Source organism: Bubalus bubalis, chromosome 3 (assembly GCF_019923935.1).
Source record: "Bubalus bubalis isolate 160015118507 breed Murrah chromosome 3, NDDB_SH_1, whole genome shotgun sequence".
Classification (NCBI taxonomy): Eukaryota; Metazoa; Chordata; class Mammalia; order Artiodactyla; family Bovidae; genus Bubalus; species Bubalus bubalis.
The window spans coordinates 19,291,045-19,316,309 of record NC_059159.1 but is presented as its reverse complement, the minus strand read 5'-3'; the positions used below and the strand labels follow the sequence as shown (position 1 = coordinate 19,316,309).

At 47.6% G+C, this 25,265-nt stretch overlaps 1 protein-coding gene across 4 annotated transcripts in view; it reads right to left on the bottom strand.

The window, feature by feature from the left end:
- Nucleotides 1-8,257: 8,257 nt before the first annotated feature.
- The window catches only part of MPP2 (MAGUK p55 scaffold protein 2), a 32,261-nt gene continuing 15,253 nt past the window's right edge, over nucleotides 8,258-25,265 (bottom strand). For all 4 annotated transcript variants that reach the window (XM_025280040.3, XM_044938903.2, XM_025280039.3 and 1 more), the window contains 10 exons: nucleotides 15,897-16,049; nucleotides 15,634-15,783; nucleotides 15,080-15,307; nucleotides 14,176-14,307; nucleotides 13,977-14,082; nucleotides 13,827-13,895; nucleotides 13,445-13,606; nucleotides 12,595-12,797; nucleotides 12,122-12,250; nucleotides 8,258-10,789 (listed from right to left, as the gene is read on the bottom strand). In XM_025280040.3, coding sequence (XP_025135825.1) covers nucleotides 10,613-10,789; nucleotides 12,122-12,250; nucleotides 12,595-12,797; nucleotides 13,445-13,606; nucleotides 13,827-13,895; nucleotides 13,977-14,082; nucleotides 14,176-14,307; nucleotides 15,080-15,307; nucleotides 15,634-15,783; nucleotides 15,897-16,049 — 1,509 coding nt within the window. In that variant the 3' untranslated portion in view covers nucleotides 8,258-10,612. The remainder of the gene's footprint in view (nucleotides 10,790-12,121; nucleotides 12,251-12,594; nucleotides 12,798-13,444; nucleotides 13,607-13,826; nucleotides 13,896-13,976; nucleotides 14,083-14,175; nucleotides 14,308-15,079; nucleotides 15,308-15,633; nucleotides 15,784-15,896; nucleotides 16,050-25,265) is intronic.

Sequence of the window (25,265 nt, the reverse complement as noted above, 5' to 3'; positions counted from 1 at the left end):
CTCTTGCTGCCAGTGAAATGGTCCACAGACCAACACTTGAGTACTAATACTACAGAGCATGAGGGCAGGTTTACGGGAAACAGCAGAGAGAAAGGAAGATCTCTTTCTGGAAGGGAAACCAAGCCCTGATAAAAATAAAATTGGGTGGGAGCAGGCTGAAACACTCAGATTATTTGTGAAATTGTCAGTCACTGTGCCAAGACTTGCACGCATGAAATAACAGAGGAGACAAATATAAACACCCAGACACTGCCTACTCCTTGGTTGGGGACGGCGGTCAGAGGTGTACACTCATGCCTCACACCTGGCATATTTGGTTCCCACAGTGCACTGCGGCTCCAGGATGGCATTTTTCGAGGACATTCCGCTGCTCCCGAGAGCTGGACTCCTGCCAACTGAAAGATGTCCTAGGTTAAGTGGGTTCAATGAACCCTCTTAATCATCAGCTCCATCTTTAGGCAACTGTCCATACACTTTCCCTCAGGGCTCACATCCTGATAGCTTTTCTGCTTGATTCCTTAGCCTAGAATAATTTTTCTAATTTACTCATGGCTGAAGTCCTGAAAATGGCTATTGTTATTCATAACTATTACAGTCATTACTGAAATGAACAAGTAGATTGAAACCTCTCTCTAGTGGACTGGACCCCTCCCAGGTGTGGGGATGTAGCTGGGAGTGTTTGTATGTGCCTTTAAAGTTTACGTGATTGGGGCCAAGTTTACCTTTATCCTTTTGTGTTGTCCCAGAAAGGTCATACTTCAAGGTGTTTCTAAGTCCTTCTTCATGAATTTATGCTGAAGTTTTATTAAGTTATATGGTAATAAAAAGAATGAAGACTCTGTTCCTAACCAGTTTCAGAATTCAGAACTTACACACCCCGGGTCTACTTCCTCCCTGTAAAAGAGAGACATCACACTGCATGTTATGAAACCCTTTCCTGTTCAAAAGGACAAAGATCATTGCCCAACCCATAAATATTTAAGGGAAGAAAATGTCTACAGATGTCAGCTGATTGTTTTTATTTGTTCAAAGAAATGGTTTCACTTGATTATAATTGTATATACTAAGGTTTTGTGCCAAAGGACAAGAAAGCTTGGCCTCTGCCCTCTAGGAACTCTTAGTTATGGGGAGGCCAGAAACCATATAAACAATGACCACAGAGTCCAGATGGAGTTGTTGGGGTTCTTGGAGGGTCACAGAGAAAGTGAACAGCAGGCACTTGAAACTGTGGCTTTGGGTCTTGGAAATTTTCAAAGGGACTTAGCAATTCTAAAGTTCTTCTAGGGACTTTCCTGGAGGTCTGGTGGTCAAGACTCCACACTCTCAATGCAGGGGGCATGAGTACAATCCCTGGTTGAGGAAGTAAGATCCTACATGCCATGCGACACAGCCAACAACAACAACAAAAAAAGAAGTTCATGTACGTGGAGATATGTCTCATGAGCAGTTGCAGATAGGGTTTGGGAGTCTTAAAGTATAACTGAAGAACACAAGCTAACTGAGGCTGTGGATCCACTGGCCCAGAGGCCAGTGTAGCAGAGAAGAAAAGAGAGCTGAAGGCAGTATAACATTTCAGAGGTTGGCTATGGGTAGTCTCATTTCTTCCCACTGTGTCTCTCTTAGAAGAACACAGCTTTATGTTCTGCATTAAGTAAGTATATGGAGACACACCTTAACCCCGACTGGCAGTAAGAGGGGCAGTATCTTAATCCAGGAAGTCTGGGTGTCTTAAGTCTGGCCCCAAACCAGGGCGGGCTGACAAACTGAGGGGAGGGACACTCCCTAACAGGGACATTTGTGACTGGAAGGTAGAGGGGAATCAGTGACCTGTGCCTTAAGCAAAAACTCCATGACCACCACCCTCCCCTCACATATGTGCATACACACTCGGAGCCAGGATTCTGGAGTAGAAGAAATTCAATATCAAAAATACCAAAATACTTATCCTTTTCCAGGGTACAACAAGCATTCATTCATTCATTCACTTAGTAAACATCCCCATATGTTTAAGAGTTCACTCCAGCATCAGCACCTCTTGGAAATGCTTTCTGATGCCCCCATGGGTTGATTGAGTAGCCATTTCTTGGTGCTCCCATAACAGCTTCTCATTACAGAGTGCTAATCAGGACCTTCTTCCTATCTATTGCCTTAGACTCTGGGCCTCTGGATGTAGGGACCCTGCCTTGATCAATGGTGCTCAGTAGATGGTTGCTGAATGAGTACACCCACTCCAGCCTTATCCATGGTTTTGATCACCTGTGGTTAACCGTGGTCCAAAAATATTAAATGGGAAGCTCCAGAAATAAACAATCTTCAAGTTTTCAATTGCATGCCATTTTGAGAAGAGTGATGATGCCTGTCCCAGAGTATCTTAGCTGATAGTCATTAAGTAGCCTTCTAAATTAGATCGACTGTCTTGCTACCACATTGCTTGTGTTTATTTTTCTCAAAATCACCCCAAAGCACCAGAGAAGTGATGCTGGTTATTCAGGCTTGCCACAGAGAAGCTGTAAAACATTAATACTTCCTTTAAGTGAAAAGGTGAATGTGCTCAACTTTAAAAGGAAAGAAAAAAATCAAACACTGTGGTTGCTAAGATCTACAGTAAGAATGAACCTTCTATCCCAGAGATGGTGAAGAAGGAAAAAGAAATTTGTTCCAGCTTTGCTCTTGCACCTCAAAGTGCAAAAGTTATGGCCACACTGCGTGATAAGTGCTCAGTTAAGATGGAAAGGGCATTAAATTCATACAATAAGATATTTTGTGCATATGAGAGATCACATTCACATAACTTTTATTACAGTTGCTATTGTTTAGTCACTAAGTTGTATCCAACTCTTTTGCAACTCCATGGACGATAGCCCTCTGTCCATGGGATTTCCCAGGCAAGAATACTGGAGTGGGCTGCCATTTCCTTCTCTGGGGGATCTTCCCAAACCAGGAATCAAATCTGTGTCTCCGGCATTGGCAGGCAGGTTCTTTACCGCTGAGCCACCTGGGAGGCCCATTAGGATGAGTACTTAAAACCACCTCCAAAGTGGTTTTTAACATGCAACTGAGTTTGAGCCCTCTGCTTTGAACACTTGCTAATTCACATGTGTTCCATGAAGAACAGCACACGGGCATGACCAGGAACTGTTTAGATATGCAAAATCTCTGGTCCCACCCAAGATCTACAGAATCAGAATGGACATTTATTACAGTATACTGTTAAAATCATTTTACTTTATTATCATTGTTGTTGATCTCTTACTGTGCCTAATTTATAACTTGAATTTTACCATAGGTAAGTATATATAGGAAAAAACAGTATATATAGGGTTCAATACTATCATAGTTGCAGGCATCCACTGGGGGTCTTGGAACGTATCCCCCACAGATAATGGGTGACCACTGGACTTAAAGTTCATGCTATAATTTTTAAGGAAATGGATAATTTATTAGAAGCTATAATAGGGGGAAAAATCTTGCACAATAGCAACTCCAGTGCAAAATACTCAACAAAACGCAGGACACCTATATAACTAAACCTAGAAAGGGATCTAATTCAAACTTTGAGATTTCACAGATCAGCAAAACTTCCAAAATATACGTTCTCAACTTAAGCATTCAGAAATAAGAAAATAATTCTAGGGACTTTCCTGGTGGATGAACTTCTAAAAAAAAATTCTAATGTCAGAGCCCTTTTATAAAAGGAAGACCATTTTAACCCCAAAGAGTAGGGAAAGGAGAGAGAATCTTGGGACAAAGGGCAGTTGTTGTTGTTTCTCTGGACACACAGTGAGGCTGGTGGGAACTTAATTCTCCCACCAGTGGTTGAGCTCAGACCCTGGGCAGTGAGCCCACCGAGTCCTAACCACTGGACAACCAGTGAAGTGTTAGTTGCCCAGTCATGCTCGACTCTTTGCGACCCCACGAACTGCAGCCCACCAGGCTCCTCTGTCCATGGGATTTTCCAGGCAAGGATACTAGGATGGGTTGCCATTTCCTTCTCCAGGGGATCTTCGCAACCCAGGGATTGAACCTGGGTCTCCTGCACTGCAGGCAGATTCTCCAGACAACCAGAGAATTCCCAAAATGGCAGTTCTTTGAGAGGAATGAATTTTCTTTAATAAGAAAGTCACTGGGTTGTCCTTTTTATCACATTGCCACTGCCTGGAAATATGCCAATCTAAACAGCATTGCCTAGCAGACAGGCCGCTGGGGACCCTGGGCTAGAGGGAGGCCTGAATATGTGGAGAGGCAGAACACAGTCCTGGATGGCAAGACTAAAGAGCCCTAATTCCTCCTAGATTGTTGCTCAGTCACTAACTTATGTCTGGCTCTTTGACACCCCGTGGGATGCAGCACGCCAGGTCCCTCTGTCCTCTACCGTCTCCCGGAGTTTGCTCAAATTCATGTCCATTGAGTCAGTGATGCTATCTAATCATCTCTTCCTCTGCCACCCCCTTCTTTTGCCTTACATCTTTCCCAGCACCAAGGTCTTTTCCAATGAATCGGCTCTTTACATCAGGTGGCCAAAGTATTGAAGCTTCAGCTTCAGCACCAGTCCTTCCAATGAATATTCAGAGTTGATTTCTTTAGGATTGACTGGTTTGATCTCCTTGTTGTCCAAGGGATCCTCAAGAGTCTTCTCCAGCACCACAATTTGAAAGCATCAATTCTTCGGCACTCAGCCTTCTTTATGGTCCACCTCTCACATCCGTACATGACTACTGGAAAAACTATAGCTTTGACTATACAGGCTTTTGTCAGTAAAGTCACATCTCTGCTTTTTAATACGCTGTCTAGGTTTGTCACTGTGGATTGTTTTAATGCAATTCCAGTTAAGATCCCACTTGGAAGAGGGAATACTCTGACAAAATGAACCTGGAGCTCCCCCTTCTAGAATAAACAAACAAGACTAAGAAAAAAAATAAGAGAGTAACTTTAAATGTTCCTTACTATTATGTTGGTGCAAAAATAATTGTGGATTTGCATTGCTGAACTTTGATGTTTGATATTGAAATGCATTCTTGAATAAATGTGGTTATGTTATACATCATTTTAATGTGCATTTCTCATTTTATGGGTCTTTTTTTTTTTTTTTTTTTTTTGCTAATGACATTACTTGCTGTTTATTTTACATTTGTTTTAGGCTAGGGGAATGATGTTAGACAAAAAACAAATTCAGGACATTTTCTTATTGGAGGTCAAACTGGGTCATAAAGCTTCAGAGACAACATGCAACATCAACAAAGCACTTGAGCCAGGAACTGCAAATGAATATACAGTTCAGTGATGGTTCAAGAAGTTTAGCAAAGGAGACAAGAGCCTTGAAGATGAAGATCAGAAGTTGACAACAACCAATTGAGAAGATCATCGAAGCTGATCCTCTTACAACTACACGAGAAGTTGTCAAAGAATTCAATGTTGACTGTTCTGTGGTCGTTTGGCATTTGAAGCAAATTGAAAAGGTGAAAAAGCTCCATAAGTGGATGCCTCATGAGGTGACTAAAAATCAAAAAAATGGTCATTTTGAAGCGTCGTCTTCTCTTATTCTTTGCAACAAACCATTTCTCAATTGGATTGTGACGTGCAATGAAAAGTGGATTTTATATGATAACTAATCATGACCAGCTCAGTGGCTGGACTGAGAAACAGCTCCAAAGCACTTCCCAAAGCCAAACTTGTACCAAAAAAGTCATGGTCACCGTTTCGTGGTCTGCTGCCTATCTGATCCACTACAGCTTCTGAATCTCGGTGAAACCATTACATCTGGGAAGTACGCTCAGCAAATCAATGAGATGCACTGAAAACTTCAATGCCTGCGGCTGGCCTTGATCAACAGAATGGGCCCAATTCTCCACAACACCATCTGACCACACATTGCATAACCAACACTTCAAGAGTTGAACTAATTGGGCTACGAAGTTTTGTCTCATTCGCCATACTCACCTGACTTCTCGCCAACCGACTATCACTTCTTCAAGCATTTGGACAACTTTTTGCCGGGAAAACATTTCCACAACCAGCAGGAGGCAGAAAATACTTTCCAAGAGTTCACTGAATCCTGAAGCAGGGAGTTTTATGCAACAGGAATAAATAAACTTATTTCTCATTGGCAAAAATGTGTTGGATGTAATGGTTCCTATGTTGATTAATGAAGATGTGTTTGAGCCTAGTTATAATGATTATGAATTTCCCAGGTGGTGCTGGTGGTAAAGAATCCACCTGCCAATGCAGGAGACACAAGAGATACCGGTTCAATCCCTGGGTCAGGAAGATCCACTGTAGTAGGCAATGGCAACCCAATCCAGTATTTTTGCCTGGAAAATCCCATGGAGAGAGGAGCCTGGAAGGTTACAGTCTGTGGGGTTGCAAAGAGTTGAATACCTGAACAACTGAGCATAGCACACGATGATAAGAATCCTTTCTGCCCGTCAAAGCACAGGCTACTGTGCCAAGAGGGGAAAAGGGTTTAAAAAAAAAACAAAACTGGCAGCAGAATTCCCTTTAGAAATTCAACTGTCAGGCTTCCCTTGTGGTTCAGCTGGTAGAGAATCCGCCTGCAATGTGGGAGACCTGGGTTTGATCTCTGGGTTGGGAAGTTCCCCTGGAGAACAAAAAGGCTACCCACTCCAGTATTCTGGCCTAGAGAATTCCATGGACTATACAGTCCACAGGGCTGCAAAGAGTCGACATGACTGAGCAACTTAAAAAAAAGAAAGAAAGAAATTCAACTGTCTTTATTAGGAAAATACTTTGGTGCCAATTTGGAGCTAAAAGGAAATTCCCTCCATCTGAAGGGTATGGGCAAAATAGACAGGCAGTGGCTGGCAGATTTGGCTACACATTAGAATCACTATATGGCAACCCACTCTAGTATTCTTGCCTGGAAAATCCCATGGACAGAGAGGAGCCTGATGGACTACAATCCATGGGGTTGCAAAGAGTCGGACACATCTGGGCAGCTAACACTTTCACTTAGAATCACTTGGGGCACTTTAAAACATACTGCATCCCAGGTTCCACTCTCAGCCTCAGAGAGGCTGGTTAGACCCTGTTTCCTCTTCCGGAGCACTGAGAAAGACTACATTTCCCAGCTTCCCTTGTAATAACCCAGGAGAGTAGATCCCTGAATCATCGTTAGGAGTGCCACCCCATCTCCATCAGACGTGATGTGAACAAGAAATGAATAATAAAGTTGTTAAACTATTAAGCTGTGATGTTCTGATTGTTAGTTACAGCTGATAGACTTTCTTGAATTTCTGATTTAATTGCTCTGAACTGGCATCCAAACAATTGTTGTTTGTTTGTTTTATTTAATTCTCCAGGCAATTTTAATGGGTAGCCAGTGTTGAGAACCACTGAGGTGGACAGAAATACAAGTGCAGAGTTGCTGGTATAGTAAAGAAAGACTCAGTTTCCAGGGGTGCCCCCAGGAGATGGGAAGAAGTTTGTCCACAATGAGAGAAAGAAGCAGGAGAGGGACCAGTGACATGAAGGGAGGACCCAAGGAGGAAAAGTTGGCTAAGAAAACATTCCCTGAGCTGGGAATGGTCAAGGGACATTTTGGAATTGGAGTGTTTACTATTCGGTTCTCAATTCTTGTCAGAGCTGTTAGGTGGGTGAAATGAGGCCCCATGGCTGCCTCCAAATCACCAGTCAAGCTGTCCCCACACTAGTCCCTGTGTGAGTGGATGCTTTGGAGAAATCAAAGGAAGGGAGCCAGTTCAACATTTGGTTGTCATAGAAGGGAACAGCCAAAGCCCTTCTTGAGAATGTTCAGTGAGCATCCTGGGATCCCCTGAGGAACTCAGGTGGGAAGGAAGCTGACCCCTCAACCACACACCCATGGAGACATTGGGGTGATATTTCAACCACTCTCTATGGCCCATGCTGCTGAGCACCTAGAACCAATCCTAGCATTACCCCGGGAGAAGCCATGACACCTTACAGAGGATGAACCTGAGGTCCAGAGAAGGAGAAGAACCTGCCTAAGACCACACAGCAAGTTCTGGGTAAAGTTGAGTGGATTAGCTATGGGTTCCCTGAGTTCCCTGGCCCTCATGGATGCTCGTAGACTCCTGGATACAAGCCTTTAACAAGAGCATCTTCTGGGGCTGGGGAGTGTGGAACAGTGGGACATCAGAGAACACAAGACATGTCACTCCAGCTTCCATTCCAGAATCATCTATGCTGTGCTGCCCCCACTCTAAACCTTTCCCGAAGCCATCCACTCGATCCCAACAAAAGACAAACAGAGCCTAGAACCTTTGCTTTCACATTTAATCAAAGGAAAGAAAACCAGTCAGAGAGAAAGCTTGGGGATTAGATGGCTGAGGGATGGGATGGGGGAAGGACAGCTGGGCTGGGACTGGGTGTGGACAGGGTCCTCATTATCTCAAGGTTCCTCAATACAAGCGTCCACAGTGGGAGGGGGCAGGATGAGCACACACACCTGTTCCAACCCAGCCCTGGTCCCTTGAGCAGGGCTGAGGTAGGGGAGGAAGGAAGCTGTTCAGAGAGGGATGGAGACAGCAAAGGAGGGGCCCAGCCATGACCCTCAAGCATCACCAGAGGTGAAGATGGAGATTCACCCTGAAGAACCAGGTACCAACTCCTCAGCATGATGTCCAGCGCCCATTCCCATCCAAGAGGATGGTCTTCTAATCAGGGCACTCTGGAGCATTACCAAAGGGAAGGGGGTGGCTGCCTCTATTCCCAAGTCTTCTGGATGAGGTGGGGATGGATGGACAAAGGGTGCCATGGCCCCGGGCCAGCAGGAGAACACCCATTTTCCTCCCACTCCCAGTCTCCTTGGGCTAAGGGTGAGGGGGAAGCAAGGGAGAGCTGAATGAAGGATAAATTAAAAGAACGTTGACTAAAGGGAAAAGAGGAAAGCAGAGGTGCATAGTGGATGCAGAGCTATGCAAATGAGATGGGAGCAGGCTTGACTGTCACATCTCACCTGTATACCTAGGCAAATGCAAATGAGATCCCTAATATAATAAATATATTTCTAACTTTGTAATAAATATTCTGTTTCTTCTCCCTCCCCTTCCCTAAGAAATGGGCACACAGTGGTTCAGGGGCCAGCTTGGGCTGACACTGCAGCGAAGACAGACTAGACACTCGGAAGAACTGGGGAGCACAAAGGCTGGGGGTAGGGGTAGTGGGGGAGGTCCCCTACAAGGACAGGCTCACCCCCAGGAAAGGTCACAGAGAAGAATGAGGGATGAGATGCCGGGGGAAGTCGAGGACAGCATTCTTTTCTTAACAGGGATTCTCCTATTTTACACAGTCGCCCTCCCCAAGGACTGGAGGGCAGGCATTTAGGATCTGGAGACAATAGGAGAGTTGGAAGAAGATATCCGGGGAGGGCCAAGCCTCTGGAATCTGGGATAAGGGTCTCATAAGAAATGGGAGCTGATGGTGAGCCCCAAAAAGGGGGGCCCCCAGAGAGTAACCTCCAAAGCAAAACTACCTTTTGCTTCTCCTTCTCCCAAAACGAAGCCTGACACACACACATCAGTGGCAGAAACAGACCAGGCACCGCTGCAAGGCGAAACAGAAACTGTGCCGACTACAGGGTGAATGGCGTCCCCTGGAGTCATGCAGGGAGCCTGCTGGGGCACAAATGTGCTCCGAGCCCACACCTCATGGCCCGGCCCTCACCCTGCCTCAGCCCTCAGGCAGCCCTCATGCCACCTGGACCAGGCCAGAGACACCAAAATGGACAACAACTACAGACAGGGAGCTCAGACATACCCCTGCCACGGGCCACGGGGGGCCGGGAGTTCTCCCGTCAGAAGTTGCAGGCTCCTCTCCTCACAGGGCTTGGCCTCCAACCCACCCCAGCCTGGGCTGAGTCCACGGCCCCTGCCAGCCTTGCCCTGCAGGGAGCAAGAGCTGCCCTGTCAGGGTCACCTTGGAGAAGTCCGTGGAGAGACTTCGGCAGTGAAAAGCTGTGGATGAGGGAAGGACAGGGACCCAGCCCCGTTCCGAAGGGGCTGAGAGCTGCACGGGTCCCTGGCTGTGGCAACTAGCTGGTGCTTTGGCTCCTCCAACCTTTGGGATGGCACCAGGCTGGCACCCCCACCTGGGCCTGCCTGGTTGCCAGGGAGTCATGTACCCACCCTGGTCACAGGGAGCCAGCCTAAGGCCGGCTCCTAGGCTGCAGGGGTGAGAAGTAGGAGGAGCCTAGGAATGGGGAGGGCGTGGGGCCAGTCCAGAGGAGGAAAAGTGATTGGAGAGGGGACTGGCGGGAGGGGGGCAGGCAGTGTACCTACGACCACGTGGTCTCAAAGCAGCTTTTCTCTCCTCTGGACTGAGCATTACGGAGGTGACTCTGACACCCTCCTGGGCACGGTCTGGCCCCCAGAGAGGGACATCTGGTGGCCAATGGATGTAGGGAGTGGGCAGCACCTGGGCACAGGGGTACCCCACTAACACCCACCTCCCTGGCAGTACACGCCTCTGCGCTAAAGCCAGATGAAGGGCCGAGACCCAGGAAGAGCCATAGCGCCAGGGACGGGAGCTGAGGATGGGGGCTGGGGGTCACGGGTGGGAAGGGGACGGATTGAGGGTTTGGTTATGACTCAGAGAGCCGAGGTCCAGGTGAACAGGCTCAGTACACCCAGCTGACAGGCACCCACTGGGGCTCCGTGCGCAGCTTCTCCATGGCGGCCTGGAGCTCACGGAAGGTCCTCTCCAGGTTGCTGTTGACCAGGCAGAGGTCGAAGTAGTGCCCGTAGCCCCTCTGGATGCGGCTGCTCTCCTCCACTGTCCGCCTCAGGTCCGCCTCCTGCCGGCACAAGGGGGCCTACCACCCGTCAGTGTCTCCCAGACACCCCCCAACCCCGCCCCACCCCAAGTAGGGGACCCAGAGCCTGCATCATCTAGGCCCTTCCCCAGAGCCCAAAGTACCAACCATGGCGGCTCAGAGCCCCTGGCTTGGGAGGCAGCAGCCCCTCCCTGCATGCCCCATGGCTGTTCTCCTGTAACCATGGACAGACCCGTGGGTAGAAGGAAGGAAGGAAATAACCTTTAGGAAGTGACAAGCGCAACACTGAACACTTCACTACAGCTCTGTAGTAATCTTCAATACAGCTCTGCAAGTAGGACTAATTGTTCCCATTTACAACAGAGAAAACTCAGACACACAGAGGCTACACAGACAGCCAGTGGCTGCATAGGGTCTGCCTGACTCCAAAACCAGTCCTCCCTTCAGTCTGACTAGGCCCCCTTACCTAGGCAGCCTGAGGGGCACATCCCTTGTGTGGCCCAGGACAAACCTGGTCCCAGACCCAATCCAAGTTGGCGGGGCAGAGGTGGGAGGAGAACTTGAATACTGACTTAAATAACCCCAGGCAGGAGCTCAAGGACTGGCCCAGCTTTGTCTGAGGGGCTCCAGTAGGCCCTGCTTGTGTCCGGGGGCAGGGGGCTGGGTGGGAGGGGCTGTAGTCGGGCGGGGGGTGGGGGGTGGGAGGGGCTGTAGCCGGGCAGGGTCTTGGTGCCACAGCCCTGGGGAGCCCAGCCCAGACCTTGTTCCTGGGCCTGCACAGGGCTCCAAACTGAGCCTGGGAGCTGCAGTACCAGATGTGGCCAGCAGAGGGACACCTGGGTTCAACTCTCTGCAAACCCTGCACCTGCAGAGGAAGACTGTTCCCAGGGGTCCCTGGGAGCTAAGGGGTGCCCTGGAGTCGTGCAACACCTGACTTGAAGCCTCTCCTCCACGCACTGCCTCCTCCCTGATGCTACCTGGTCCCTCCAGCCAGCCTTCCAGTCTCTAGCTTCCTCCCTCCCTTCAGCCTTTTCCCCAGCTGTCAACAGCCCACCTCTGCCCTCCAGCCCTCTGGGCTCCCTAGAGTCAGCCCTCTGTTCCCACAGAGTGGACTGGGCAGGGCCTGGCAGAAGCTCCCGTGCCCCGGACTAGCTGCGTCCCTTCATTTCCTTGCTCAGACCTCCATGTCCACACCTATAAAGTGAGAATTGTTAGTCCTGCCTCACTGGGTGGGTGCCTTGGGTGGGCGCCTCTCCCCTTGCGGACACCATCTCCTTCTCTTTCTCAGCTCTGGCTGGCCCCTACCCCCAGGCAGCTGCTAGGCCCCTCCCACCATACCTCAGAGGCCCTCACCGTGAGCTGCTTGGTGGACACCCCGCTCTCCAGCGCCGCCCGGTTCATGGCCCGCAGGGTCTCAAAGTCAGGGGCCTCGATGAACACCACATAAGGGACAAACTCAGCTGTTCTCAGCACCTTCACTGCCTGCAGAAGAGGAGGACCGGGGGTATATCCCCATGTACATCTGGGGTGATGGGGTGAGGACAGGTACCTAGGAACAGAGGAGAATGAGGTACCTGGGCTTCTAGAACATGAAACCTGGGAGTGAATGGCGGAACAGCTGGCTGGTGGCTGGGATGGGGTGAACTGGAGGAAGCTAGAAGAGTGGGGGTGCAGGAGGCTGTGAAAGGGGTTCTGGGTGGGCTGTGGCCGTAGCAGTAATTGAGGGGTTATACTGGGATGTGTGGAAATATATGGGGAAATACTGGGGGCAAGCAGAGTACCCAGAGAGGTACTGAGCAGGCTGGGAAGGAGAGGGCCAGCAGTACCTGGGGGTTGACATCCAGCACACACACCCGGCCAGCAGCCACCACGCCCCGGATGGAGTCGATACGTGTGCCGTACAGGTTGCCCTCGTATTCACCATGTTCCAGGTATCGCCCAGCACGGATGTCGGCCTCCATTTCCGCACGGGACACAAAGCTGTAACCCTGGCCTTCCCGTTCTGAGTCCTTGGGCCTCCGGGATGTGTCTAGGGGGAAGGAGGGGCCGATGGGCACAGGCAGGATGCATCACCTCAGACATAAGGGCTCGTGTTCTCTGAGAGCCAAGAAGCCCTGTGCCCTCCTGCACACCTGCCCCTCGCCCTCAGCACTGGCACCCACAGACTCAAGATGTCCATATTGAGAGGACCTGCAGAGATCACTGCTCTAACCCAGTGTTCATAGAGGCAGGGGTGAAGCCCAGAGAGGGCAATATGCAACCCAAAGCCACACAGCAAGGCCAAGCACACCTGGGGTCAGCACTCAGGTTCCTGCCTCTAGGAACCAGAAGCTTTCATACCCCAGCTGCCTCTGTCACCAAGAAGCCCTGTCTTATACAAGCCCAAGCGCAGCTCATAGCTCTGTTTCACTATGGGCTTTCAGCAAGTGAAACGTGAGGGAAGAGGCAAGGCTAGCATCGCCCACCTGGCCAATGGGTCCTGAGACAGCTCTCTGCGCCCTCCCAGCCTGCAGTTCCCAAGCTCACCCATAGAGGGCGCACACCTTACACCTCTCGCCCTAAGGTATCATTTCACCTGGGGCAGATGCCCGTTTAGAGGACCAGCCCTGGCCCCCAGGGCTGCCCCTGCTCCCTCGCCCCAAAGCCCCCACCCAGCAGGACCCGGCTCCCACTCACAGGGCACTGTGGTGCCGTAGCGATCTGGATCCCACATGATGAGTTTGTTCTTCAGGCTGCGGCGGCCCACGCCCTGAGCCCCAATCAGCACCAGGGTTTTCCGGCGGAAGGGGGGCATGCGGGCCACCTCCTCATAAATGAGCAGCTCATGGCGGTCAAACTCTGGACACAGGGAGATGGCACTGCTCATCAGGTGGAGGGGGTGCGGCTGGGCTCTCAGGGAGGCCGAGGGTAAGAGGGCTGGGGCCAAGGGCAGCAGGGAGAAACCAAGCAGGGCTTAGAGACAGGACTGGCAGCCTCAGAACCAAGAGATGCACCAGTTATTAGTGGGGAAAAGGGGGCATTAGAGGAGGACAGGGGGAAAGGGGCACCCAACACCCACCTGCATTCTTGGTGGTCAAATACATCATTCGCTTCTTTTTCTTTCCTGAAAGGCTGCCACACAGGGTCCCTGGCCATAAGGAGATGGACCAGTGAGGCCAGGCAGGGCCACGTCAGGTCTCAGATTTGGGGTCTTGGGGAAAGACTGTACCTGAGGTGGGTGTCAGTTCCAGGTCCCGCTTGACAAAGGCTTTCCGCTTCTCCTCCAGCAGCTGGCTGGGGATGAGCCCTGCACTGCCCCCTTCCACATGGCATGCCTAAAATGACCATGGACAGAGATCTGCCTAAGTGAGCCCTCACCTCCCTGACACGCTATGCCTGGGGAGACTACATGGGCGACCAGTACTCACCTGCCACCAGTTGGCATCGTCCTGGTTTACAATCTGAAGCAGGTCCCCAGCACTGAAGCGCAGGCCTGCCTCCTTGCAGGGGATCAGGCTGTCTCGGGTTGGGTCATAGTCAAAATGGCATTTCACAAATACCTGGCCAGGGATTTGCCGAGAAGAGTTAAGGGCAGAAGCAGGGGAAAGCTAGAGGGGTCGGAGCCCTGTCCCATTGCCATCCCCTATGCCCAGAGTGGGAGCTGGGAGTATCACACAGTCCCCCTCTTTTCACAAAGATGAGAGCCTGGCACTGCCCATCTAAAGGCATGATGCCTGAAGGCCTGCACAGCCACCTCCCTAGTACCTCCCTTTGCATCCAGAACAAAAGGACTCAGAAGCACAGGGGATCTGCTCAGGCCTGGGGTATGCGTGACCCTAATGTAGGATCCTTCTGTCTCCCCTACAACTACACCTTCCCCTTCCCCAGAGGAGAGGGCTTTGACAAAAAGCCAGACAAGCAGTAGAAGAGATGGGCAGAGCAGCGAGACCTCCACAATCCACCAGCCAGGAGGCAGCTGTATGGGACACGGGACCACCCGACGCTGAGCACCTTCGCATACACATAGGCACATAGTGGGCTGCAGGCGATGCAGGAATTCACTTGTACACTTGGGTACCCCAGGCTTTAGATGTGCGCATGTCCCTTGCACATGCGCATGAGTGCTCAAGACTAGGGCAAGTATGCAAGCGTGTTCACAAGGTGCCCAGGCCTGCAGGTGGCTGGATCTGCCAGGTCCCGCCCCACTCTTGCTCTGAGCACACTGATTGGAGAGGAGCCGCTCCTACCCTGAGGCCGGTGACCCTGGCAGCTGGGAGGCTCAGCCACCCCCTGGGCCTAGTGCTGGGGGTAGAGCTTGGTGCAGGGGCCCACCTGGCGGGGCAGATGGGGTTCCTGGTAGCTGGGCAAGATCTTGAGGATGACGCTGCCGCTGGCGCTGCGCAGGAGCTCCTGCAGTGCACGAGGGTCGCTGCCTACCGGCTGCCCGTTCACCTCCTTGATGATGTCGCCCACGTGTAGGAGTCCTTGTTGGGCCACCATGCCCCCATGCAGAATGCGCGCGATCACCAACTCGCCACCCTCCACGCGGAATGTCACGCCCTGGGAGACGGAGGGCAGGTAGGTATGTGAAGCCCCAACTGCTCCAGGTCAGAATCTTCAAATGCGTGTCCTAAGAGCCCCTCCATTCTACCCTTCCTTCCACCCCCACCCTTACGGCCACTTTCTCTGCCATACTCTCCCCAACTCATCACCTCCAGGAGCACTAAAGAACCAAAACTGGGCAGAACAGAGATGTGTGCGCCCGATCCTGGACAAAGCTGACCTTGTCTTCAGGCCTCCCCTGACCCGACTTGATCCCGCTGCTTACTCTCAACACCCTCCCCCCCCCCCAAGATTCCCCCTCTGGCGCGGTGGGGCATCCTCACCAGATGCTCTCCAGCTGTCTTGCGGATGCCCACCATGCGTACGGCGTCAGGAGGCACAGGCTGGTTGCTGAATGTGGGGTCCAGGCCAGGGCTAGGGGGTGGTGTCTCATAGGTCTTTGAGGCCACAGAGTCGTGAGTCTCCAGGAGGGACTGGAGAGGTGGGAGGAAGGAGAGGAACCATGGGGAAGTGCCCTGAGGTCCCTACCCATCCCAGTCCTAACTTCCTGCCGGCCCCACCCCAGGAACCTGGAGGAGGACCAAACCTGGAAGTGGGGCTCCTGGAGGATGCGGGCCAGCTCGGCCGCGGTGCTGCTCTGCTCTGCCAGCTGCGCCAGGTCCCGCAGGATTTCCTGCACCAGCTCCAGGTTGTTGTCCCGCACTGCCTCCAGCTTCGTCTCCTCCAGCCGCTCATGGGCCTGAGGGTAGGGGCGGAACAGGTGAGGTCTGATGCCTCCCCAAGGGCCCAAGGGTACCAAACCGTGCCCCATCCTCCATTCTCAGGCATCTTCCCACCCCTAGATCCAGACTTTAGACCCTACCCACAGCGCTGCTCGTGGTATTAGCCTCAGAGCCTCACTCACTGAGATATAAGCACACTCACAAATATGCACATGTGCCCTGCTATCTCCTTTCTCCCCCAAGAGCGATTGGGACCCAGTTTAGGGAAGAGAGAATCCAAAAGATAACACCTCATTTCCATCTCTTGCCACAGAGAGCCATTAAAGTCATCAAACTGTCCCCAGCCGCCAGAACCCCATAAGTATCTGAGTTCAAGGACAGCTTCTCCCACCCAACATCATGGTAGGGTGGGGTCTTGGACACCCCATGGTCTAGGATAAGGAAGCCAGGGAAGTGAAGTAGCTTGTCCAAGGTCACAGGGACTCACACTTGGGTCTCCAAGCCTTAAGCTCAGTGTTCCCAGTGAGGAAGGGGACAAGATGTCAGGACATGGCACCAGGAGAGGGCTCTGAACCTACTTGTTGCTCTACTGAGTCTGGGCTCCATGAGAAAAGGGAAAAGGAAGTCTCTGCCAGTGACCAGCCCAGCAGGGAGAGTTATGTCAAGTATGAAGAAGAGAGTCCCTTTCAAGGATATATATGGAGACTTTCTTTGCCCTCTCAGTCATTTGGAAGATAGTTGCAGAGACAAAGTACTTCACCCCAAAGTACTTCAGCACGCATCTCCTAAGGACAAACAGGAGATCTGGTACATAAACTACAATACCATTATCACAGGTGAGAAACTCAACATTTGCACACCAATATAATATTATCTAATAGATAGTCCATGTTCATGTCACTATTGCCTTAAAAATATTCTATAGGGCTTTATTTTTCTGATCCACAGTCTAATCAAGATCAGATGTTAACTTTGGTTGTCACATCCTCTTAATTTCCTTTAACCTAGAACAGACCCTTTAGAACATTTTTAAAGAGTCCAGGTCAGTAGTTTGTGGAGTGCCCCACAGCTGGATTTATCTGTTGTTTCTACATGTTTAGACTCAAGTTAATCTTTGTGGCAAGAGTTCTATATAAGTGATCTTAAGGTTTCCCCACACTTTGAGACCATGTGACTATTCGGTTCCCCATTAATCATTCACTAATGGATTTAGTCTCCATTTATGGTTTTTGCCTGAATCAACTGTTATTATGTTGGGGTTGCAAAATAGTCATTATCTAACCCCATTATTCCTTCCACATGCATTAGCTGGCACTCTATTATAAGAAAGAGCTTTTCCTTTCCCCTCCCACTCCTCCTCCTTCTCTCTCGTTCTGCATCACTATGAACTTTTTTATTCAGTGTGTTCTAATCCATCATCATTGGTATCTCCATGGTCTCAGTTTACCCCAAATTTGTCCAGGGGAGCCTGCAGCGTGCCTTTTGACTTGTTCCCATTATGAGCGCCTTCTTCCTTCCATCACCAGCTCACCTTGTACTTTCCCTACTCCAGATGTGGAATCAGCGATTTCCCCAAGGAAACCTGATTCCTTTTGCTGGGGAATGGTATTCAGAAACCAAGATCTGGGCACTCAATGCTCACTGATTCTGGGTATCATTACTTCAGTAGACATTAGCTAATACTGACTGTTCTAATTAAAATCAAACTCTACACGATTTTCCTTGCCTTCTCCCATTCCATATTTGTATCTCCTTTCTCCTTTGGTGAGAATTTTCTCCAAAGAACTTTAATATATTTACTTATTTATTCTGTCCTTCAATGTTCAGAAAGTTTCAGAATTGCTAAACTATTACTACTACCTATCACCTTAGTTATCACCTTCTGTATATTTTATCCAAGTAAAAATCAAGATTTATCTGCACTCTTTTTGTCCCCAGAATAGTTTTAAAAAACTTACAATGTTAATGTAAATATTCTATATCTGGGCTGTCTATTGTGGTAGCAACTAGCCACACGTGGCTGTTGAGAAATATGACTAGTACAACTAAGAAACTGAATTTTTAATTTTATATCAGCATTTTAGCTTAAGTATTTTAATTTAAGTAAAGTATTTAAATAAGTACCCACATGGGGCTGGCTAGTGGCTACTAATATTAAATAGTACAGGCTTAGTAAACATCCCACTTAAGGCATATAGTCAGAATTTTGTGAAGTTACTTAATTCCTTTTTCTGTTCTGCTAACAATTTGATATATGAATAGATTCACTTATCTGCACTTAATTTCAGGGTTAGATTTTTTTCATTCTTTTGAAATCTAATCTTATTTTTAATATGTACAACATTCACATGGCTGCTATCTTAAATCTATATAAAAAGTAAACTCGAAAAGTCTTATTTCCATCTTCATCCCTTCTACCCCATTCATACCAACACTCTAAAAGGCATCATTTTCATTAGTTTCTAGTTTATTCAGTCTGCATTTTTTCTACAAAAATAAATAAATATTTCCCTTTGTCTCTTATATAAAAGGTATGTGTATTCTTTGATACTTTGGGGGTTTTTGTCTGTTTAAGTGGTTTGGTTTGCTGTTTGGGATTCTTTTTGTTTTTTGTTCTTGTTTTTTGGCTGTACCACAAGCATGCAGGATCTTAGCTCCTCAACCAGGGATCAAACCCATGCAATGGAAACAAGGTTTCTTAACCACTAGACCACCAGGGAAGTCCCTGTTTTTTTATTTAACAATATGCTCTGGAATCACTCTGTGCTGCTCCATGGAGATCTTCCTTTATTATTGTTATCTTTTAATCACTGCATTTGTGTGATTTCATGACTGGAGTACCATAATTTATTCAACTACTCTCCATAGGTATGGAGGTTGTTTCTAATATCTTACTATTGCAAATAAAACTGCAGTGAATAGCCTTGGCATAGCCATTCTATATTCATGGAGTAGATAGTTCATGTAAATTCCTAGAAGTCTTGCTGGGTCAAGCAGTAAATAAATATGCGGTTTTGTTAGATATTGACAAACTCCCCTCCATGGGGCTTGTGCCACTTTGTCTTCCCACCAGCATTAGAAGAGAAACTTTCCTGAAGCCTTGCCACCAGAGCGTGTGATCAAACCCTTGAATGTCTGCCAACCACATAGATGAGAAGCCATCTCTCAGTGGGGCTTAATTTGCATTTTGCTTATTATGAGTGAAGCTGAGCATCTCTTCATATGTTTAAAGGCCATCTGTATATCTTTTTCTGTGATCTGTCTGTTCACGTCTCCTGCCAATTTTTCCATCAGATCTTGTTTTTTCTTTTTCTCACTTCTTAAAACATTCTCTATATTAGGAAGATATGCCCTTTATCTGTAATACCTCTTGCAAATATTTTCCCCCAGTTTGTCATTTATCTTTTGACTCAGCTTATGTTTTTTTGTCACTGCAAAAACTATGTATTTAATTTAGTTAAATTTATTAATATTTTATGCATCCAAATTTCAAGGCATAGTTTTAAAAAAAGGCTTTCCTTTACACACAGATCCATGTTTTCTTCTAGGATGTATATAGTTTGTTTTTTCGATCTCTGACTGCTTGGAAGTTTATTCTGATGAATGGTGTGAAGTATGGATCTGCTTTGATATCTTTCCAAATGACTGTCCAGGTATTACAACACCATTTAATAAAAATCTGTAAGAAAATTATTGCTTAATTTTCTACATGTAATAATGGTAGTGCAAATATTTTTTAAGAACTTTTAACTACAAATATTGAAATACTTACAGATAAAATTATGTCTGAAACTTGCTTCAGAATAATTCAGGAGAGAGAGAAGGAGGTGGAGGTATGGATGAAACAAGATTATTTTTGAGTTGTTCAAAGTTGAAGTAGGGCAATGGATAATGGGGGTTCTGGAAACAGTTTTGAAAATTTCCATAACAGAAAGTTTTTCAAGCCCATGAGATGAGGAAATTTTAACAACATCTCATAAGGATACTCTGAGGATTTGATGAGATGGACACAGTGCCTGGCACACAGCAGTTGCTCAATAAAGGCTAGCTCCTTTTCTGTCTTCTCTACCCGAAACAGGCCAGGGAAACAGCTTCCCATTTAGGGGGGCCCCCTAAATCATCCTCCCCTGGGAGGGCAGCCTTTCAGACTGACTCCCACAGCCCGGCTGGACAGAGCGTTCCTGCTGGGGAAACAGACAACTGAAGAGGCAAAGAAGTACTCGGAGACCGTTATGCCTTGATGATCCTCAGAAGCCAGAGGGCAGAGAAATGCCCCAGAAGTTCCTACCAAACGCTGTGTGATCTTCAGTCATTAACTCAGCACAACCCACGGAGGCCCTGGCTCTGTTACCAGTGTCTAGACAATGCTAAGAGCCCAGGGCCCCAGGAACTGTGTTTCAGGAATAAACGAAGGCACTTAGACCTGCAGCCCCTTCACCATGGCGACTCCAGCCAGGCTCCTTCCAGTTAATGGGGGCTAGCTCTGGCCCAGGTGACATGAGCAGCCTAGAGATTGTCCATTTTAGCTTTAGCATCTTCTGCTCTATGGATGCAGGCATCAAGTTTCCCGAGGAGCCCTCACCTAACCAAGCAGGAAGACAGTGTGTCTTCCAAGTCATTACCTCCCATCTTTTACTTAATGACCGCCCCCCACCCCACCCCAGGCTGATCCACTCCCACCCCTGTGGCTGGCCCTGGAGATCTTCCCCATAGACAGAACACAACTCTCCAAGCTCAACCTTCATGGGCCAGAGGAAACTTGAAACATTTAATCATTCCTATACAAAAGAAATACTACCAGCAGGCTGATTGGCCAATACTGAGAACACCCAACATATATCACAATTTGCAACACTCTTTTCTGGGACTTTCAGAACTCAGAATTGGATTAATCATATCCTTTGCTCATATGTTCTCATTCTTGGTTCCTCCATGACTTCTTTTTAGTTAGCTGCTATTAAACTGGGTTCCAGAAAAACATCTATTTCTGCTTTATTGACTATGCCAAAGCCTTTGACTGTGTGGATCACAATAAACTGTGGAAAATTCTGAAAGAAATGGGAATACCAGAGCACCTGACCTGCCTCTTGAGAAACCTGTGTGCAGGTCAGGAAGCAACAGTTAGAACTGGACATGGAACAACAGACTGGTTCCAAATAGGAAAAGGAGTACATAAAGGCTGTATATTGTCATGCTGCTTATTCAAGTTATATGCAGAGTACATCATGAGAAACTCTGAGCTGGAAGAAGCACAAGCTGGAATCAAGATTGCTGGGAGAAATATCAATAACCTCAGATATGCAGATGACACCACCCTTATGGCAGAAAGTGAAGAGGAACTAAAAAGCCTTTTGATGAAAGTAAAGAGGAGAGTGAAAAAGTTGGCTTAAAGCTCAACATTCAGAAAACGAAGATCATGGCATCTGGTCCCATCAGATCAGATCAGATCAGTCGCTCAGTCGTGTCCGACTCTTTGCGACCCCATGAATCACAGCACGCCAGGCCTCCCTGTCCATCACCAACTCCCCGAGTTCACTCAAACTCACGTCCATCGAGTCAGTGATGCCATCCGGCCATCTCATCCTCTGTCGTCCCCTTCTCCTCTTGCCCCCAATCCCTCCCAGCATCAGAGTCTTTTCCAATGAGTCAACTCTTCGAATGAGGTGGCCAAAGTACTGGAGTTTCAGCTTTAGCATCATTCCTTCCAAAGAAATCCCAGGGCTGATCTCCTTCAGAATGGACTGGTTGGATCTCCGACTGGTCCCATCACTTCATGGGAAATGGATGGGGAAATAGTGGAAACAGTATCAGACTTTATTTTTGGTGGCTCCAAAATCACTACAGATGGTGATTGCAGCCATGAAATTAAAAGATGCTTACTCCTTGGAAGGAAGGTTATGACCAACCTAGATAGCATATTAAAAAGCAGAGACATTACTTTGCCAACAAAAGTCCATCTAGTCAAGGCTATGGTTTTTCCAGTAGTCACGTATGGCTGTGAGAGTTGGACTGTGAGAAAGGCTGAGTGCCAAAGAATTGATGCTTTTGAACTGTGGTGTTGGAGAAGACTCTTGAGAGTCCCTTGGACTGCAAGGAGATCCAACCAGTCTATTCTGAAGGAGATCAGCCCTGGGATTTCTTTGGAAGGACTGATGCTAAAGCTGAAACTCCAGTACTTTGGCCACCTCATTCGAAGAGTTGACTCATTGGAAAAGACTCTGATGCTGGGAGGGATTGGGGGCAGGAGGAGAAGGGGACGACAGAGGATGAGATGGCCGGATGGCATCACTGACTCGATGGACGTGAGTTTGAGTGAACTCGGGGAGTTGGTGATGGACAGGGAGGCCTGGCGTGCTGCGATTCATGGGGTCTCAAAGAGTCGGACACGACTGAGCGACTGAACTGAACTGAAACTGGGTACTTTTGTACTAACATAACAAGGATGCAAGAACCCAGCACTTAAACCATAAATAAGGATCTTGACACTATCCTACGTCTAAGCACATGCCCCCCACACCCATCCACCCACTTCCCCCACTCAGAAACCACATCTTGATTCCCTGTGTTCATCATGCCCTGGCTTCTCATTTTATATAGTTTTATTGTATCTATACATATTCAATATATTCCTAAAATAAGTACTGTTTTTAGTTATTTTTACCTTTAAAAAAAGGGAATTGTGCTATATATAATTCCCAAATGCCTGATTTTTTTAACTTATTAAGTAAAAAATTATTTCACTTACTATTTTTTGCAAAGATTTGTTCTTATTTTTCATATTAAGTGAAAACATATTCACTTAATATTATATTCCTGGAGAAGGCAATGGCAATCCACTCCAGTACTCTTGCCTGGAAACTCCCATAGATGGAGGAGCCTGGTAAGCTGCAGTCCATGGGGTCTCGAAGAGTCAGACACGACTGAGCGACTTCACTTTCACTTTTCACTTTCATGCACTGGAGAAGGAAATGGCAGCCCACTCCAGTGTTCTTGCCTGGAGAATCCCAGGGACAGCGGAGCCTGGTGGGCTGCTGTCTGTGGGGTCGCACAGAGTCGGACACGAGTGAAGTGACTTACCAGCATATTATTTTTCATTTAATGTTATTTTGCTATGATCCATTCTTTTTTCCCATATCCCAATAGTTTGTTCATTTTAACGGCTATATTATATTCCACCATGTGACTATGCCATATTTGATTCATCTCCTCTCTCTCTGGGTCATTTCAGGTTTTTACCATTCCAAATGGCAATGAACAAAACTACTATGAACACTCTGGTCTCTGTCTCCTATTGCACATGTGAGAGTTTTTCCCAGAACCAGAATTGCTGAGCCATAGGAAGTACTGAGGGCTCAGTCGTGTCCGACTCTTTGCAACCCCATGGACTGTAGCCCACCCAGCTCCTCTGTCCATGGAATTCTCCAGGCAAGAATACTGGAGTGGGTAGCCATTTCCTTCTCCAATGTATGAAAGTGAAAAGTGAAAATGAAGTTACTCAGTCATGTCTGACTCTTCGCAACCCCATGGACTGCAGCTTACCAGGCTCCTCCATCTATGGGAGTTTCCAGGCAAGAGTACTGGAGTGGATTGCCATTGCCTTCTCCACACATGGAATAGTCCCCAAAACAGACAATGTTTGGGATCATAAAACAAATCTCAAATGACTCCATTTCTTAAATATTTAGTCATATCTAATATGTTCTCTGACATATGGAGTTAAATTAGTAACCAGTGTTTACAATAGCCAAGACATAGAAGCAACGTAAGGGTCCATCAACAGATGAATGGATAAACATGTGATACATATAAACAACAGAATATTACTCAGCCATAAAAAAACAAAACTGCCATTTGCAGCAACATGGATGAATCTAGAGGTTATCACACTAAGTGAAGTTAGACAAAGACAAATATTAGATGATGTCACTTATATGTGGAATCTTAAAAAATTCTATAAATGAACTGATTTACAAAACAGAAACAGACTCACAGACACAGAAAACAACCTTATGGTTGCTGGAGGGGAAGGGGAGCAGGGAGAAATTGGGAATTATGGGATTAACAGACACACACTACCATGCAAAAAATAAAGAACAAGGATTTACTGCACAGCAAAGGGAACTATGTTCAATATCTTGTAATGAATAACTATAATGAAAAATAATAAAAAAGAATTAGAGACATATCAAGTGAGATAGATAAAACTGAATCACTTTGCTATACACCTAGAACTAAGACAATATTGTAAATCAATTATACTTCAATAGACATCTCATTTAAATGTCAAAATGATGGTAAGATTAACAGTATAAAGGCCATTTTCCCAATAAAGAATCTGAGGCTCTAGCAGGTAAAATGAATTTCTTTTCACAACTCCTGGGTATACAGCAGAGATGCAAGTCAAAGTTTCCTGAGCACCCCCATAGCTGTGGTGTCACTATCTGGGTGCCGGTTTTTAGAAAGTGTTCTCTTGCACAGCACTATAATATTAGGAGCACGAGGGCCCACAACCAGGAAAGCAGTTTTTAATTTCTGTGGTAACCATTTGCTTAATTCTGCTCTGAAAAATCACCCTCAGCACAGCACACCCTCAAGCTCCTTACAGACCAGAAAGGTGGGCCAGGTTCACACCCGGAAGAGCTGGTTCTTAATCCCAAATCTGCCAGCTCCCCATGCAGAGCCAGATGTAAACTGCAAATGCAGAAACACGCCACAGCCTTTCTTTGGAAAACTTTTCCCTCCACCTTTCCACTCCAACTTCTCTGATTAGGAGACGGAATTCCCACTTGAAGCCCAGGCTCATAATTAAGTAATTCAAAATCTGAAAGTAATTCAAAATCTGAAAGCATGGTGAGCCAGAAGGTAAAGGGACTCTTCCACCTGAATTTGGCCACGTGACTTGCTTTGGCCAATGACCCAATTCAAGCAGAGGCTTGAAAAGGGTCTAGGACTGGAGGCTGGTCTTTCATTACAGCTGAGACCACCATGTGAAGCAATCTGGGCCACCCTCCTAGAGGATGAGATACCACACTGTCCCAGACAGTGCAGCCTTCCCGGGTGCGTCACCAGTCACATGACTGAGGCTGTCCTACCCCATCCCAACTGAGCAAGCCCAGACCAGAAAACCACCCAGTCAATCCACAAAATCATGAGACACAAGTCACGCCACTATGCTGTGGGGTAGTTTGTTACACAGCAAAAGCTAACTGAGGCACTGGGCTCCCCACCATGTC